Genomic DNA, 18,710 nt, shown 5'->3' with positions numbered 1-18,710 from the left:
TGCTCCGCCCCCCTGTTTCTGTTTTAAAATCATTCCCCACCCATTAGAATTTGCTTCAGCTGCTTTTAATATCAATTTTTATATGCAGGTACTTAGTAAAAGAACAAAAATAAAAATACACCTCTGGGCAACATTTCTTCTTCACTTCAGTCACTTTTTTTTTTAAGTCCACACCTCATCTGTTGTGTGTGGAATTGCAACTACATTTTTAGTTCTCAGTTTGGGTATGGGTCTGATTTTTACCTCTTTTTTTCTTTGCTGTGTAGTTGACGTGTCCGTAACATACAATCCTATATAAAGCAAAGTCAAAGCTTCCAAGGCAAAGAAATATTCGAAATCAATGATAATCACATTTTATTCAAATAAGGCTCTTACTTTCTGAGAATTATTCTATATCATCTGGTGCCTAAATCTTGCATATCAATGTCCTTCAACTTTTACTTCTGGGAGATTATTTCAAATAATGACTCTCTTGCACATGCTCTTCTTCAAATCCTTATCTTCCCCAAATTTATTTCAATTGACTATGTATTCGTTTTTTATTTATTTGTGGACTAAACATTTCTTTAATGTCTATCATATGCCTTCTGGGTATTGGATATACAAATATTAAAGAAAACAAAGTCACCATGCTCAAGGAGTTAAAAGTCTAATAGGACAATTAAACAGGTTAAAAAGTTCAGGTGCGGTGGCTCACGCCTGTAATCCCAGCACTTTGGGAGGCCGAGGTGGGTGGATCACCTGAGGTCAAGAGTTTGAGACCAGCCTGGCCAATATGGTGAAACCCCATCTCTACTAAAAACACAAAAAAATTAGCTGGGTGTGGCTGCGAGAGCCTGTAATCCCAGCTACTCAGGAGGCCGAGGCAGGAGAATGGCTTGAACCCAGGAGGCAGAGGTTGCAGTGAACCAAGATCACGCCATTGCACTCCAGCCTGGCCGACAGAGCAAGACTCCGTCTCAAAATAAATAAATAAATAAAATAAAATAAAATAAAAAATAAAACAGGTTAAAAAAACACAAATGTCTAAAACACCAGGTATACAGGACATGGAGTAAGTAAAGGAGATAGAATTTAAGTGGATCAGAAAAGTTTCAGATACATGAACTCAGTTTCGAAAGATTAAGTAGGAATTCATCAGAGAAACCCCAATATTCCACATGTACAGTGACCCAAAGAATGAAAACAAATGGCATGTTCAAGGAATTGTCACTAGCTTAGCTTGCCAAAGGGTAGGGCAAGTGGCAGGAGGTAAAACTGAAAACATTGTCAGGCTTGGAAACTATGCTTGCGAATTTTGATATTGTCCTGTAGGCAATGTTTAATCCTGGAAGAATTTTAAGTAAGAAAGAGATGTGTTGAGGTTTATGTTAGGAAGAAATATCTCTTGGAACACACTGAAGGGGACTGGAATGGAAGACATTGAGTCTATTTGGGATGATGCTGGCTAATCCCAATGGGGGATTATGAGGGCGTGACCTGTTGTGAATAAGAATTACTTATTCGTAATTTAAGTCCACATTTTTTTTTTTGGGGGGACGGTGTCTCACTCTGTCGCCCAGGCTGGAGTGCAGTGGTGAGATCTCCACTCACCGCAAGCTCCGCCTCCTGGGTTCATGCCATTCTCCTGCCTCAGCCTCCTGAGTAGCTGGGACTACAGGTGCCCGCCAACACGTCCGGCTAATTTTTTTGTATTTTTAGTAGAGACGGGGTTTCACTGTACTAAAAATTTTTTGTATTTTTAGTAGAGATCGGGATGGATGGTCTCGATCTCCTGACCTCGTGATCTGCCCGCCTCGGCCTCCCAAAGTGCCGGGATTACAGGCGTGAGCCACCACGCCCGGCCAAGTCCACATTTTAAGCTGTATTCAAAACAGAGAGGCCAGGCACCGTGGCTCATGCTGATAATCACAGCACCTTGGAAGGCTGAGGCAGGAAGATCACTTGAGCCCAGTTCAAGACCAGACTGGACAACATAGCGAGACCTTGTCTCTACATAACAAAAAAATTAAAAATTAGCCAAGTACAGTGACACACACCTACAGTCCCAAGTACTCAGGAGGCTGAGGTGGGAGGATCACTTGAATCTGGGAGATGGAGGCTGCAGTGAGCTGTGATTGTACCACTACACTCCAGCCTGGGTGGCAGAGTGAGAATCTTTCTCAACCTCCCCCATTCCCCTGCCACCCACAAACCAACAAAACAGAGAGATCGTGATTGGCTTGGATAAAATCTGGAAAACGCTACCTCTCAGGGTCACCTTGAGGCTCATAAGGGTAACAGAGAGGAGATTGAGGACCACGTGAGGCAAAGGAAACTTCTTGGGCATTTTTTCTTTTCTTTTCCTTCTTTTTCTTTTACTTTACTTTTTTTTTTTTCTTTAGAAACAGAGTCTTGCTGTGTTGCTCAGGCTGGAGTGTAGGATACAATCACAGCTCACTGCTGCCTCAACCTCCTGGGCTTAGGCAATCCTCCTACCTCAGTCTCCCGAGTAGCTGGGACTCCAGGCATGCACCACCATGCCCAGCTATTTTTTTTTTTTTAAGATGGGATCTTGCTCTGTTGCCCAGGCTGGTCTTGAACTCCTGGGCTCAAATGATCCTTCTGCCTTGGCCTCTCAAAGTACTGGAATTACAGGCATGAGCCACTGCACCCAGCCTAATTTTTTTTAATTGACTTTTTCACTGGACAAAAATAATTCATGAATAAATTTTAGTTGTAAAAAAAGTTCAAATTCCAAAGTCCACTTTAAAAATCGAAAGTTCCACCCTATTCTACTTTCATCTTCTAAGCAACCAGTGCTAGGAATTTGTGTATCTCTTTCTATAATTTTTTATACACTTAAACATGTACACAAATAATCTAGTTGTTTTTGTTTGTTTCACAAAAAATATCACATTATACAGATTGTTTTGCCACCTACTTTATCCATCCAACTGTATACCTTGGCGATCACTCCATGTTAGTGCAAAAAGATTGGCCTCATGCTTGCTTTGGCAGCACATATACTAAAATTGGAGCCATAAAGATCGACCTCATGCTTACTTCGGCAGCACATATACTAAAATTGGAACCATAAAGATCGACCTCATGCTTGCTTCGGCAGCACAAATACTAAAATTGGAACCATAAAGATCGACCTCATTTTTTCTTTTCTTTTCTTTTTTTGAGACACAGTCTCACTCTGTTGCCCAGGCTGGAGTGCAGTGGCGCGATCTCAGCTCACTGCAGCCTCCACCTCCCGGGTTCAAGCAATTCTCCTGCCTCGGCCTCCTGAGTAGCTGGGATCACAGGTGTGCACCACCACGCCCGGCTAATTTTTGGATTTTTAGTAGAGACGGGGGTTTCACCATGTTGGCCAGGCTGGTCTTGAACTCCTGACCTCAAGTGATCTGCCCACCTAGGCCCCCCAAAGTGCTAGGATTACAAGCGTGAGCCACCGCGCCTGGCCGACCTCATTTTTTCTAACCAAGGCACAGAATTCCACAGTATGGCTAAACCATAAATTTAAGCAGTCCACTACTAATGTACATCAAGGTTATTATTATTATTACTAACATTACTATTACAGAGTGCTATAATTCCCATTCTTGCACATTTATCTTTGAATGAATGTACAAGTATTTCTGCATAATAAATTTCTACAAGTAAAATCAAGAGTATGTATCTTAAACTTTCGTAAGTAGCACTGGGTATGTCTCTTGCCCAGTGATTCCCAGTTGGGTGAGGGAGAGCTGCCTCTCTGTGTTGCCTGGGAAACATGTCAAAACCACTGGTGCCCATTCCCCCTGGGCCGTGCTCACCCCCATCAGACCCTGGGGGAGAAGGGGAGAAGCAATGTGTGTAGCTCCCTGGGTGATTTTGTTCCAGGTCTTCCTGTCTTGAGGACCATTGCTATGGCTTTTCTAATTAGATTGATGCTCTGAGTTAATTCACTTCCCACTGGAGAGAGTTTGGTTGACCACAATCCCTGTGAGAGAAAACGTTCCTTTAATATTTACAGGTCCTGTATTCCTTAAGAAGCAATTCTTTTTCCCTCAGAGTCAATGTTGTTTATTGAACATGCCTGATTCAACAGACTAGCATGAACATAGGTCAGTAACGATCCACGAAGCAGGAGAGAACCGAGAGGGTTATGTATTTCATCTCCAGGCCTCCAGTCAAAACCATATCTAAACCACCCTAGCAGGCCTCCTTGCCTTGTCTTCATCCTGGCCCCATACTCCAAACAACTTTCCTGGAAACTCAATAAGAATGTAAATTTGTTTTTGGAAAAACGAACAAAAAAGGTAATTGACAAAACAGTATAGCTGTTCTCAACAAGATAGGAACCTAGAATTGGACGTAAAAGGCAAAGAGACTGTTAAACCTTTTAACAACTTTCAAGTGAATAATTTAATCTTTCTGTAACTTCCCAGAGAAAGAAAATGTAACCTCAAGAGGCTACTAGAATTCAAAGACCCAAGATTTAAAAGAGAGGACTAAACTTGAGAAACTGGGATTAATTATCCAAGAAGGGAGAAAAATGAAAAGTAGGGATTTAAAAAAATAAAATATAAAAGCTGCCAAGTACAAGAAACACAATGGTATGAAGGATGATCAATAGCTGCTTTCTGTTTTCACCATGGGTGAGTCCCTTAGACATAGATTTAAACTACACATGAAAGAAGATTTACAAATTTCTTAAAGTAAACCTTCATTATAGTTAAAGCATTTACATGCATTTAAAAGGGAGATAACAAATTATCCTTACTTTTCAGAATGAGAATCTATATTAAAACTGTACTAAGCTGTGTCTAACCCCAGTAAGTCACGTGGTAGATAAGAAAGATAAGAAAGGGTTGAAGCCCCTCTGTCCCAGATGATTTGCTCCAAAGTGACTCCAAGCCCTGCACAGTTGCTCAGGGCAGATGTGGGCGTTCCCAGGCTGGTATCAGAGAGAACGGCACAGTGTCTTCTCATTCTCGTTTATCTAACAGGGAGCTGGTGAATGGATCTTTCTCTCCCTCTCTTTGTCTCACATACCGCCACCACTACCACCACCACATTACTTTTAAATGTTTTAAAATATTTCCACAAAAAATCTTTTCCTTCTTAATTCTTGATTGCACTGATTTGCAAGCCTCCTGTTATTGTGCAAAATAGTGATAATAACACTTTGTAATTTTGCTTAGACCCAAACTTCCTCCTGCATTCGTATGTTGCTTCCTGGGGAAAAGAAAGGCAAAGACATAGGTGCCCTCCTACTCTGTTGGTAAATCCTTGGTGGCCCATCTTCCGGGCTGCACCTTTGTGTGTGTGTGTGTGTGTGTGTGTGTGTGTGTGTGTGTGTGTGTGACGAAGCTTCGCTCCTGTTGTCCAGGTCAGAGTGCAATGGCGTGATCTCGGCTCACTGCAACCTCTGCCTCCCGGGTTCAAGCAATTCTCCTGCCTCAGCCTCCTGAGTAGCTGGGATTATGGGCATGCGCCACCATAGCTGGCTAATTTTGTATTTTTAGTAGAGACGGGGTTTCTCCATGTTGGCCAGGCTGGTCTCGAACTCCCGACCTCAGGTGATCCGCCCGCCTCGGCCTCCCAAAGTTCTGGGATTACAGGCATATGCCACCATGCCCAGCCCAGGCTGCTCTCTTGATTACACAAGGGCCTAGTCAAAGCTTTTATAAGCAGTTGGAAAGATTCAGCTCTCCCAGCTTTTCCCAGCTCCCTCTCTATTTCTCTCTTGGTCATTTTCCTTGATAAAATTTTTACCCATTTAATGTTGCCTTGGTGTCTGCCTCTCAATACACCTGTGATAAGACAGCGTTCTTTATCGTAAGGCCTCTTTTACTGAGCATATTGTCAGAAAATGTCTTCATTTGTGTTGTCAGAGCTAAACACTGCATTTCCATGGAGACATCACAATTCTCTATATACACCTCAGGTCAAGTTAGCATTTTCAGCATTGCACAGATGACCCAAGGAATGTTCTTTATACTAAATTACTTCAATCGTTTTCATGCATGCTGCTGCTGAAACTTATCTCCCCCATCCTTTATCTGTACTGTTTGGTTTGGACACAAGCAGAGAGTCTGACAGGTAATCCTGGAAACTTTTCTTCCTTAATAAAACAGCAAGAGAAGTGGTATTGTCAGAGGCATTTCTTAATAAAACAGCAAGAGAACTGGTATTGTCAAAGGCGTTTGAACCAGAGTGACTCCATCTTGAATAGGGGCTAGGTAAAATGAGGCTGAGACCTACTGGGCTGCATTCCCAGGAAGTCTGGCATTCTGAGTCACAGGATGAGATAGGAGGCCAGCACAAGATACAGGTGACAAAGACCTTTTTTTTTTTTTATCAAAAAAGCATAAGGTAAAGAAGCCAGCCAAAACCCACCTAAAACCAAGATGGCGATGAAAGTGACTTCTAGTTGTCCTCACTGCTCGTTATACGCTAATTATAAGGCATTAGCATGGTAAAAGACACTCCTACCGGCACCATGACAGTTTACAAATGCCATGGCAACCTCAGGAAGTTACCATATATGGTCTAAGCGGTTGGGCGAGGGGGGAATCCCTCAGTTCTAGGAATTGCCCACCCCTTTCTGGGAAAACTCATGAATAATCTGCCTCTTGTTTAGCATATAATCAAGAAGTAACAATAAGTATAAGCAGTGAACAGTGCATGCTGCTGCTCTGCCTATGGAGTAGCCATTCTTTATTTCTTTACTTTTTTTTTTTGAGATGGAGTCTCACTCTGTCGCCCAGGCTGGAGTGCAGTGGCTTGAACTCAGCTCCCTACAACCTCTGCCTCCTGGGTTCAAGCGCTTCTCCTGTCTCAACCTCCCGAGTAGCTGGGATTACAGGCGTGTGCCACCACACCTGGCTAATTTTTTGTAGTTTTAGTAGAGATGGGGTTTCACCATTTTAGCCAGGATGGTCTCCATCCCCTGACCTCGTGATCCACCCGCCTTGGCCTCCCAAAGTGCTGGGATTACAGGCGTGAGCCACCGTGCCTGGCCCTATTTCTTTACTTTCTTAACAAACTTACTTTCACTTTACTCTATGGACTCACCCCAAATTCTTTCTTGCGCAAGATCTAAGAACCCTCTCTTGGGGTCTGGATTGGGATCTCTTTCTTGTAACAGTATGTGTGCACAAAGATGTGTGTCCCAGCTTGTTTAGATATACAAATGTGCACAACAGTGCAGAGATTAAGAACATGGGTTCTGGATGCAGACGGCCTGACCCAAGTCCCTGCTCCACTCCAAGAATACAGTTGGCCCTCCTTATCTATGGGTTCTGCAGACGGGAAATATTTAAAAATAGAGATGACCAGGCACAGTGGTTCATGCCTGTAATCCCAGCACTTTGGGAGGCCGAGGCAGGTGGATCACCTGAGGTCGGTAGTTCGAGATCAGCCTGACCAACATGGAGAAACCCCATCTCTACTAAAAAAATACAAAATTAGCCAGGCTTGGTGGTGCATGCTTGTAATCCCAGCTATTCGGAGGCTGAGGCAGGAGAATTGCTTGAACCCAGGAGGCGGAGGTTGTGGTGAGCTGAGATTGCGCCACTGCACTCCAGCCTGGGCAACAAGAACGAAACTCTGTCTCAAAAAAAAAAAAAAATTGAACTATCATATGACCCAATAATCCTTCTTCTGTGTACATGCCCAAAGGAAATGAAATCATCACTTCATAAAGATATCTGCAACTCCATGTCCATTGCAGCACTATTCACAATAGTTAAGATATGGAAAGAACCTACTTGTCCATCAATGTACAAATGGATGAAGAAACTGTGTGTATATGTGTGAGTGTGTGTATGTACATATATATATGCATAGGTATACATATACACACACACATATACACACACAATATAATGTTATTCAGCCTTAAATGAGGAGGAGGGAAGATAGCATGAGCCTTCCTGAGTTTGAGACCAGCCTGTGCAACATGGTGAATCCTCATCTCCACAAGAAAATTTTAAAAATTAGCCAGGCATGGTGAAGCATGCCTGTAGTCCCAGCTACTCAGGAGGCTGAGGCAGGACCATCGCTTGAGCTCAGGAGGTCAAAGCTGCAGTGAGCCGTGATCATGCCACTGCACTCCAGCCTAGGCAACACAGTGAGACCCTGTCTCTCTCTCAAGAAAAAGAAGAGATCCCACCATTCGCCACAACACAAGTGGACCTGGAGGACATTATGCTAAGTGAGATAAGCCAGACACACAAAGAAAAATATTTCACATGAGAGAATGGAGGGAAAAAAAAAAGGAAAATATTGCACGCTCTCACTTATATGTGGAATAGTTTGTAAAGGGTCATATGTAAAGAGAGAATAAAACAGTGTTTACCAGGCCTGGGAATGGGGAGATGTAAGTCAAAGGATACAAAGTAGCAGATATGTAGGAAGGATGAACAAGTTGAAAGATCCAATGTATAACATGAAGACTATAGTTAATAATAGTGTATTTTACTCAGGGTTTTTGCTAAATGGGTAGATTATAGCTGATCTTGCCACGAGGTGGGGTGGGTGTAGGGGGTAGAGAGGTGAAGCATGGGTAACAATTTGAGGTAGTGGATGTGTAAATTTGTTCCACTATAGTAACCATTCTAGTATATATATATCTTATAACATCATGCTGCATGCCTTAAATATACACAATACTATTTATTTATTTATTTATTTACTTATTTATTTATTTTCAGACAAGGTCTTGCTCTGTCACCCAGGCTGGTGTGCAGTGATATAATCATGACTCACTGCAGCCTTGACCTCCCTGACTCAGCCTCCTGAGTAGCTGGGACTACAGGTGTGCACCACCACACCCGGCTAATTTTTAAACATTTTTTGTAGAGACTGAGTTTTGCTATGTTGCCCAGGCTGCTCTCAAATTCCTGCGCTCAGGCAAACCTCCTGCCTTGGCCTCTCAAAGAACTGAGATTACAAGCATGAGACACTGTCCAGCCAAAATTTATTTTATTTTATTTTGTTTAAAGAATTGCTTCTGGAAGGACCCAAATGAAAACCCAGACATTGAAGCACAGTGCAGGGAGGAGAGCTACCACTATCCCCTGACAGACTAATGGTGAAATGAGGCAAGCACCGGCTTTGTGAAGTCAGATAGGGCTGGATTCTAATCTCTAATTGTCTATATCCCAATTCTGTAACGCTGGTCAAATTATATACTATCTCTGAGTCTTAGTTTACTCACTTGTAAAGTCTTACCTTATAGGGTTGCTGTGAATATTAAACAAGATAACATGTGTAAAGGGCACAGAATATAGCATGAACTTAAAAAGAGATGAGATTGTTATTACTGCAAATCCCTGCAACTCTCACCCCCAGGCTATGCAATGGAACAGAAAACTGTACTTTCTATATGAAAGTGGCCTCCCAGCCTGGCCAACATGGCAAAACCCCATCTCTAGTAAAAATAACAAAAATTAGCCAGGCATGGTGGTGCACACCTGTAATCCTAGTTACTCGGGAGGCTGAGGCACGAGAATCGCTTGAACCTGGGAGGTTGAGGATGCAGTGAGCCAAGATCATGTTATTGTACTCCAGCCTGGGCGATGGAGTGAGACATTGTCTTCAGAAAAAAAAAAAAAAAAAAAAAAGTTGGGGGTGGGCCTCCCAGAGAGAACTCTCTTTCACACTCACACGAACCATTCCAATTTCTCTCAAACACCTAAAGTGGAAAAATCCCCCACTCCAGCCTGATTCCTGCGAGGAATATGCTCTAACGTTTAATGGCTGATAATTCAGCAAGTTTCTCGAAGGGTTAATGTCTAACCTAACTCATCACCTCAAACCAAGCAATGGCCTCAATCACATAGATCACTTCAGATTTTTCAACGGAAGCAGCCATTTACATCAGGGAGCAGCAAAGCCCATCAAATTTTCCCAAATGTCCTGGGAATTTGGGGAAGCAGGCAGAATATTTTTTCTTCTCTGAGGGACCTCAACATACACTGTGATCTCCCCTGGTCCCCAAGACACCTGGGAGCTGTATTTTGGTATCGGCAGCCACTATGGGATAGGTTGTCTACATAACCGCTCTGGTGCACCATCTCCCTTAAGGGAAGAAGAAGAATAATGATTTGTATCTGCATAACACTTTTACTCCTCCAAGTGTGTCTGTGTATGTTATTTTATTTTTGTATTCCAATAGTTCTAACATCAAAACATTTTTCCTCTTTTTTAATCAGAATTTTTGTAAACTGCACTGTATTTCTCATGGTTGTGTCTTCTGGGATTTATAGACTAAATAAATCCTCCTCTGTGTTAACACCTTTCAATAGCTGTAGACTGCTGCTGTGGCCCATTCTCCTCCCTCCTTTCATGCTTTTAACTATCAAATTTACTTCCAACCCATGTGGAGGAGGCAGGTAGAATGCCAGAAAGCCGCAGAAAACTACATCAGCAATGTCTTCACATATACTTTGTATATTTCCTCCTTCTTCTTTCCTCCTATTTCCTGTAATTATTGTTGTGCCTTTTCTCTGATTTTAAGAGAAGACGGATATTCTAGGTTAAAATGTCAGCAACATCACTGGAAAAAAACCCAATTTTTCAAGTCTCAGGCCTGCAGAGTCTCTTTAAGATAAAAACAATTGTAGCCACCTTGGCCCTTTTCCCTTTCCTTGCTTCCCTCTGTCTCTGGCTGAAGGCATTTAAATCCTGCTGCAAAATTTCTACAGAGAATACAGTTAATGCGGATTCAGTTATTTCTCTCTCATAGCCCATTCAGACATCTTAATCTGACAGGCCTGACAGTTGAAAATACTTCCCTGTAACTGTTCACACACACGCACACATACACGCGCACACACACACACACACACACACACAGTCTCTTCTTGCTCAGAATCCAGGCTCCATGTGACCATGTCATAGCCAATCTCCCACCAAGCTGTGTCCCAGATTCAGCTTCTGCCTCAATTAAGGAAACATGGGAGACAAAGCAGCACTTATTTTTAAATTAAAAAGCCTCCTGGCTTCCCTTACAGACTGCCTTGAGTGTGCTGCCCTGATCAAAGCTGCTTTGAACACTCTTCTGCTCTGGCAGGGACAGGAAAGAACGTTGCTCATAGAAAAAGCTAATGTGAAACATTAGAGCATCAGGAACATGTGAAGGGCTGAAGTCCCCATGGAAGAGGCTCAAAACTTTGTTTGTCTTCATTCCAAGAGTTTTCGAAGAACATGATTAAAAACAGAAGTGTCATGATTCTAATTCTTTTTTACTTATTCTCATTTTTGTAGGTTTTTCCTTTCTCATTTCTCGATCATCAACGGTTTGTTTGCTTGTTTGTTTATTGCTTCTTCGTATCCTTGCCAAGGGGAAATTAATTTTCCCCTTGGATTAGCTTTCTCAAAAGCCCCTTTGATTTCATTTTTCATCCACCTCCCCCACCCCCAGTGTTTCAACTGCATTCCCTGCTTCCCTGTAGCTCCTCTTAAAAAAGAAAATCATCACTAATGCAGCAATCATTTTTTCCATTTCTCACCCTCCTTTAAAATTGATTTGAAAGAAAAATGTTTAGAGTAGTATTATACATAATAGACTCAAATTGGAAACAACTCAAATGTCTATCAAGTGGCAAAGAGACAAATTGTGATATGTCCATACAATGGCGTATTACTAGCAGTGAAAAAGAATGAACTGCTAATAAATGCAACATCATGGGTGAATCTTTTTTTTTTTTTTTTTTGAGATGGAGTCTCGCTGTGTCACCAAGGCTGGAGTGCAGTGGCCGGATCTCAGCTCACTGCAAGCTCCGCCTCCCGGGTCCACGCCATTCTCCTGCCTCAGCCTCCCAAGTAGCTGGGACTACAGGCGCCCGCCACCACGCCCAGCTAGTTTTTTTGTATTTATTTTAGTAGAGACGGGGTTTCACCGTGTTAGCCAGGATGGTCTCGATCTCCTGACCTCGTGATCCGCCCGTCTCGGCCTCCCAAAGTGCTGGGATTACAGGCTTGAGCTACAGCTCCCGGCCATCATGGGTGACTCTAAGCGAAATAAGTGTTAAGCAAAAAAGAAGCCAGACATAAAAGGGTATATCTGTATCATCCTACTTATATGGAGTTCAAGAACAGGCAAAACGAATCTGTTCTGATAGAAATCAGAACAGTGGCTGCAAGGAGATGGAATATTCCATCAAAGGAGGCACGAGGGCATTTTGGGGGGTGATGGAAATATTCTTTATCTTGATTAGAGTGTTTGCATTTGTCAAAACTCATTTAAATGTGTGTTTTAGATCTGTGCATTTCAAGATGTAAATTATATCTCCATTTAAAAATAAAAGTAAAGGATTTTAAAAGTCCAGGTGTGGTGGCTCATACCTGTAATCTCAGTGCTTTGGGAGGCTGAGGTGGGATGATCACTTAAGCCTAGGAGTTGGAGACTAGCCTGGGCAACAAAAAGAGACCCCATCTCTACAAAAAGTTTAAAATGTAGCCAGGCATGGTAGCACGTGCCTGTAGTCCCAGCTACTCAGGAGGCTGAGATAGGAGGATCACTTGAACCCAGGAGTTCCAGGCTGCAGTGAGCTATGATCATGCCACTGCACTTGAGCCTAGGTGACAGTGCAACCCTGGCTCTAAATTTTTTCTAAATAATACATTTAAAAGGAGATAATTAAGTTAATAGTGGTATTTAGATAGAATGGCTTATGACATGACTATTTAAAATCATTTTTCTGAATACTATTAGTAACATGGAGAAATGCATAAGTGTGGGAAAGACAGGACACAAAATTTTACCTAAGAATGGCCCCATTTTCCACAGGAAGCTTCTACAAAATAACAAAAATAGAAACTCAAATCCTGACCCAAAACAACAAAAAAAGGCCCCATTTTTCTTTCTTTGTTTTTGTTTGTTTGTTTGCTTTTGAAACGGAGTCTCGCTCTGTTGCCCAGGCTGGAGAGCAATCGCGCGATCTCGGCTCACTGAAACCTCCGCCTTCCAGGTTCAAGCGATTCCCCTCCTCAGCCTCCTGAGTAGCTGGGATTACAAGCACGTGCCACCGCGCCTGGCTAATTTTTGTATTTTTAGTAGAGACGGTGTTTCACCATGTTGGCCAGGCTGGTCTCGAACTCCTGACCTCAAGGGATCCACTCGCCTCAGCCTCCCAAAGTGCTGGGATTACAGGCATGAACCACTGCATCTGGCCAAAGGCCCCATTTTTCATAAGAAAAATTTTATACAGTATATGCATGGAAAAAGATGGAGGCATTAAAAAAATAAGAAGACAATACTATTCCTCTTCTTTTCATATATGGGACTTTGCTTTCCTTAATGTTTGGTCATGATGTTTATTTAAAGCAAGACCTTAACAAAAAAGGCTAGAATTCTTTCAACAAAAACCACAAGCTGTACCTATTTGACTATTATAGTCACCCGGAAATGTGTAGTGGGCTGAACAGAAAGTGAATGGATCCTGAGAGCCTGCATAGTTTGCTTTCCAAAATTCCTTTGTTTGGTTCAGCAGACTTAATTTGGTTTTTACCCCTTTGTCCAAGTGGCCAGAGCCCTGAAAGTCTGCCCTTTAGTGGGCCCACCCACCACTTCTTTGCCTCTTAAACCGGATGTGGTCAATTATGATATCAAGGCTGTAGGTACAGGGTTTCCCATCCAAGTTATTCATCTAAGTAATTTCAGGAAATGTTAAATAACTCAGGGGGGAATAAATCCTTACAGAATGCACCTGACAAACCCATTTTCAATAAGCACAAATGGGGATGATAGGGCTTTTTTGTTCCCTCCAGATCAAGTTTAGTTGAAGAAGGTACAAAACCTGCAGGAAGTGATTAAGAGTCTTGGTAATTCTTAGACTTTTCTTTTTAAAGAAATGATACAAAGTATATGAAGATCACTCTTGAAAGGAAAAAGAGAGACAGACTAGGTAGCAGGTAAAAAAAAAAAAAAAAAAAAAAAAAAAAAACCTAAAGCATAAATATCATAAATATCAACCAAGGGAAAAGTAAATTTTTTATTTTTATTTATTTATTTTTTTGAGACAGTCTTGCTCTATCACCCAGGCTGGAGTTCAATGGCATGATCTCGGCTCACTGCAACCTCTGCTTCCTGGGTTCAAGTGATTCTCCTGCCTCAGCCTCCCAAGTAGCTGGGACTACAGGCTCCTGCCACCATGCCTGGCTAATTTTTGTATTTTCATTAAAGACGAGGTTTCACCATGTTGGCCAGGCTGGTCTCGAACTCCTGACCTTGTGATCTGCCCACCTCAGCCTCCCAAAGTGCTGGGATTACAGGCATGAGCCACCATGCCTGGCTAGGAAAGTGAATTTTTCTAAAAATAATAATGACTTGGGACAGACTGGCTACATTCTCCCACCCTGTCGTCATTTCCTTAATTCACTGATGAATGTATCTTCAGGAGAGAATACATCCTTATTTTTGTGGCGATATAGGAATAGACCATATGTTGTTTTATTGCATTTCACTTTATTGTGCTGCACAGACAACTGTGTTTTTTAGAAATTGAAGGTTTGTGGCAACCCTGTGTCAAGCAAGTCTATCAGTGCCGTTTTTTCAACAGCATGTGCTCCCTTCCTGTCTCTGTGCCACATTTTGGTAATTCTCACAACCTTTCAAACTTTTTCATCATTATTCTATCTGTCATGGCAATCTGTGATCAGCAATCTTGGATGTTACTATTGTAATTGCTTTGAGGCACCATGAACTTCACCCATAGAGCATGACAAACTTAATAAATGTTGTTTCTGTGTTCTGACTGCTCCACCGACTGCTCATTCCCTCATCTTGGTCTCTCTGTCTCTCTCTCTCTGTCTCTCTCTCTCTCTCCTCAGTCCTCCCTATTTCCTAAGACACAACAATATCGAAATTAGGCCAATTAATAACCCTACTATGGCCTTCAAGTGTTCAAGTGAAAAGAAGAGTCGCACATCTCTCACTTTAAATCCAAAGCTAGAAATGATTAAGCTTAGTGAGGAAGGCATGTGGAAAGCTGAGATATGTTCAAAGCTAGGCCTCTTGTACCAGTTAGCCAAGGTGCAAATGCAAAAAAAGAGTTCTTAAAGGAAATTAAAAGTGTTTTTCCAGTAAACACACGAAAGAGAAGAAAGCAAAACAGCCTTATTGCTGATGTAGAGAAAGTTTTAGTGGTCTGGATAGAAGATTAAACCAGCCACAACATTCATAGAATTGAAGAGAGTTGCGGCCTTGCTCTGGATTAGGATTAAGCCAAAGCCTAATTCAGAGCAAGGCCCTAACTCTCTTCAATTCTATGAAGGCTGAGAAAGATAAGAAGCTGCAGAAAAAAAGTTGGAAGCTAGCAGAGCAGTTGGTTCCTGAGGTTTAAGGAAAGAAGCTGTTCCCATAACATAAAAGTACAAGGCGAAGCAGCAAGTGCTGATGGAGAAGCTGCAGTAAGTTATCCAGAAGATCTAGCTAAGATCATTGATGAAGGGGGCTACACTAAACAACAGATTTTCAATCTATATGAAACAGTCTTCTATTGGAAGAAGATGCTATCTAGGACTTTCATAGCTAGAGAGGAGAAGTCAATGAGTGGCTTAAAGCTTCAAAAGGCAGGTTGAGTCTCCTGATAGGGACTAATGCAGCTGATGATTTCAAGTTGAAGCCAGTGCTCACTTACCATTCAAAAGATCCTAGAGCCTTTAAGAACTATGCAAAATCTACTCTGCCTATGCTCTATAAATGAAATAACAAAGCCTGGATGACAGCACATCTGTTGATAGCATAGTTTACTAAATATTTTAAACCCACTGTTGTGACCTACTGCTCAGGAAAATAAAAAGATTTTTTCAAATATTACTGCTCATTGACAATACACCTGGTCACCCAAGAGCTCTGATAGCAATGTACAAGGAGATTAATGCTGTTTTCATGCCTAGTAACACAACATCCATTCTGCAGCCCATGGATCAAGGAGTAATTTTGACTTTAAGTCTTATTATTTAAGAAATACATTTTGTAAGGCTGTAGCTGCCATAGAGAGTGATTCCTCTGATCAATCTGGAGAAAGTAAATTGAAATCCTTTTGCAAAGGGCTCACCATTCTAGATGCCATTAAGAATATTCATGATTCATGGAGAAGGTCAAAATATCAACATGAACAGGAGTTTGGAAGAAGTTGATTACAACCCTCATCAATGACTTGGAGGAAGTAACTGCAGATGTGTTGAAAATAGCAAAAGACTTAGAATCAGAAGTGGAGCCTGAAGATGTAACTGAGTTGCTGCTAGCTCATGATAAAATTTGAATAGATGAGGAGTTGCTTTTTATGGATAAGCAAATAAAGTGTTTTTTTGAGATGGAATCTACTCCTGGTGAAAATGCTGTGAACAATGTTGAAATGACAACAAAGGATTTCAAATGTTATATAAACTTAGTCGATAAAGCAGCAACAGGGTTGGAGTGGATTGACTCCAATTTTGAAAGACATTTTGTGGATAAAATGCTATCAAACAGCCTTGCATCCTACAGAGAAATCTGCTGTGAAAGGAAAAGTCAATCAATGTGGCAAACTTTATTGTTTTCTCATTTTAAGAAATTGCCGCAGCCACCCCAACCTTCTGCAAGCACCACCCTGATCAGTCAGCCGCCACCAGCATAGATGCAAGACTCCACCAGCAAAAAGATTACAGCTCACTGAAGGCTGAGATAATCATTAGCATTTTTTAGCAATAAAGCATTTTTTCATTCTTTCATTTATTTATTAACAATAAAGCATTTTTCATTTTTCATTTTGGGTATGATGCTATTGCACACTTAATAGACTACAGTATAGTGTAAGCATGACTTTTATGTGCACTGGGAAACCAAAAAATTTGTGTGATTTGCTTCACTGTAGGATTCGCTTAATTGTGGTGGTCTGAAACGAAATCCACAATATCTCCAAGGTATTCCTGTACTTTTTGATTGACTAGTTCAGTTCCTCTTCTAAAGAAGAGTAGTGTTGGAGTGGACGCCGTTATTTGCCTACACAATGTGAGCTAAGGCTTGCATTACCTTTGGACATGGCACAGGTTGAGTATCCTGTATCTGAAATGTTTGGGACTAGACCTATTGTGGATTTGGAATTTTTTTCAGATTTTGGAATGTACATAATGATATATCTTAGGGATGGGATCCAAGTCTAAACATGAAATGCATTTCTTTTTCATATACTCCTTATACACATAGACTGACGGTAATTTTATATGCTATTTTAAATAAATTTGTGTATAAAACAAAGCTTGTTTTAAATACTTATGTGTGGAATTGTCCACTCGTGGCATTATATCAATGCATTTTGGAGCATTTTGGATTTCAAATGTTTAGATTAGGGATACTCAACTGTAATGGATTTTCTTATTTTTAAACCAGTTTGAGCTTTATTTCTGTCACCTGCTGCTGGAAATAACCTGACATATACAGATGTTCCCTACTTGATGCATGTAAGTTTTTATATCATTTCTTGCTTACATATATCCATAATTATTTTTCCCTCATTCTTTGACAACCAAGTATTTTCAAAACATATCACACACAGTTAATTGTGTTCATAATATCATAATACGACTCTAGTAAGACTAACGAAAAACCTAAATTTGTAAGATTTGGTAAAAATCTGTTTACAGTTCAATCATGTATTTATTCATCCAACAAGCAGTTATTGAGAACCTACTATGTATCAAGCAGTAAATAATGTGAAGTCTGCTGCACCCTAATTCTGTCCCTTTAAATTACATTTGAGCACAAAGAAAATAGGGCAATCTGTGATTACGCATATATTCATTACCAACTACTGCACAAATATTTGGCTCATAACTATGAGTTAAATGGTATGACATTTCCATGAGAAAATTAATTACTTGAACATGTGTTGTATAAAATACGTTAAATCATTTATTTGGATGTTGTAGATTGCATATTAGTCTTTAGCCAGGGAAATACATGAGAAATAAACATGAAATGCACACTCTATACATTGTAAATGTCATGTTATGCCCAAAGGTCTTTTGCATGTGAACAATTTTTTTCTGGATGAGGAGAGTGACATCCAAAAGACCATAAGATCACAAATTCAAAGTAGGGAGTCATTTTGCAATGAGTTTTTCATTCACTTAAAGGTTGTACCTATTGATAACTTGTCTGTTTAAAGACTATGTGTTTCATACAAATAGCTATGTGTAAAGAATGGGTAGATTAATCATTTCAGATACTGAACTGCCATCTAAAATAGTTTGGAATTCTGACAGCATAAGAATAAAAAAATAAAGATTTGCAGTATGATAAGAGTACTTACATTCCGATGCTTTTTATGGTTTCAACAATTTTGAAGGAGAAGGATCTATATAAAGATCTGTAAGTTAGAGATTGTAATAAATGCCACTCGAGATAGACATGTAATATTACAATAAATGATAGTGCAAGATAACTAAAATTTTGAAAAGAAACTAGTAAGGTCAAATACATACATCAACAAAATAAAGCCTGTATTTATTGAGGGCCAAGAAACAGTTCAGAAATAGAAGGAACATCCTCGGTGAAGCATATGGACTTCACTCTATATGCTCTAGAGGGAATATGCTTATTCAGTCAGGCATACGGCAGAACTTTCTCCATATTAATATAGGGACGGGGTAAGAGTGACGCCTATCACATAAATTAACCATGTTATAGCAAGTTTTCATTATATGCTGTTTGATTTTAGGCCCTTAGATTTATCCTATAAAGT

General features: G+C 40.8%; 1 protein-coding gene across 1 annotated transcript in view; it reads right to left on the bottom strand.

The window, feature by feature from the left end:
• Window positions 1–18,710, bottom strand: part of EFHC2 (EF-hand domain containing 2) — a 336,667-nt gene that overhangs the window by 253,832 nt on the left and 64,125 nt on the right. The window contains exon 5 of the mRNA XM_030934607.1: window positions 13,550–13,631. Within this exon, the coding sequence (XP_030790467.1) occupies window positions 13,550–13,631 (82 nt within the window). The remainder of the gene's footprint in view (window positions 1–13,549; window positions 13,632–18,710) is intronic.

The sequence above is a fragment of the Rhinopithecus roxellana genome, chromosome 7 (genome assembly GCF_007565055.1).
Source record: "Rhinopithecus roxellana isolate Shanxi Qingling chromosome 7, ASM756505v1, whole genome shotgun sequence".
NCBI classification, from domain to species: Eukaryota; Metazoa; Chordata; class Mammalia; order Primates; family Cercopithecidae; genus Rhinopithecus; species Rhinopithecus roxellana.
This window is presented reverse-complemented; position numbering and strand designations above follow the sequence as displayed.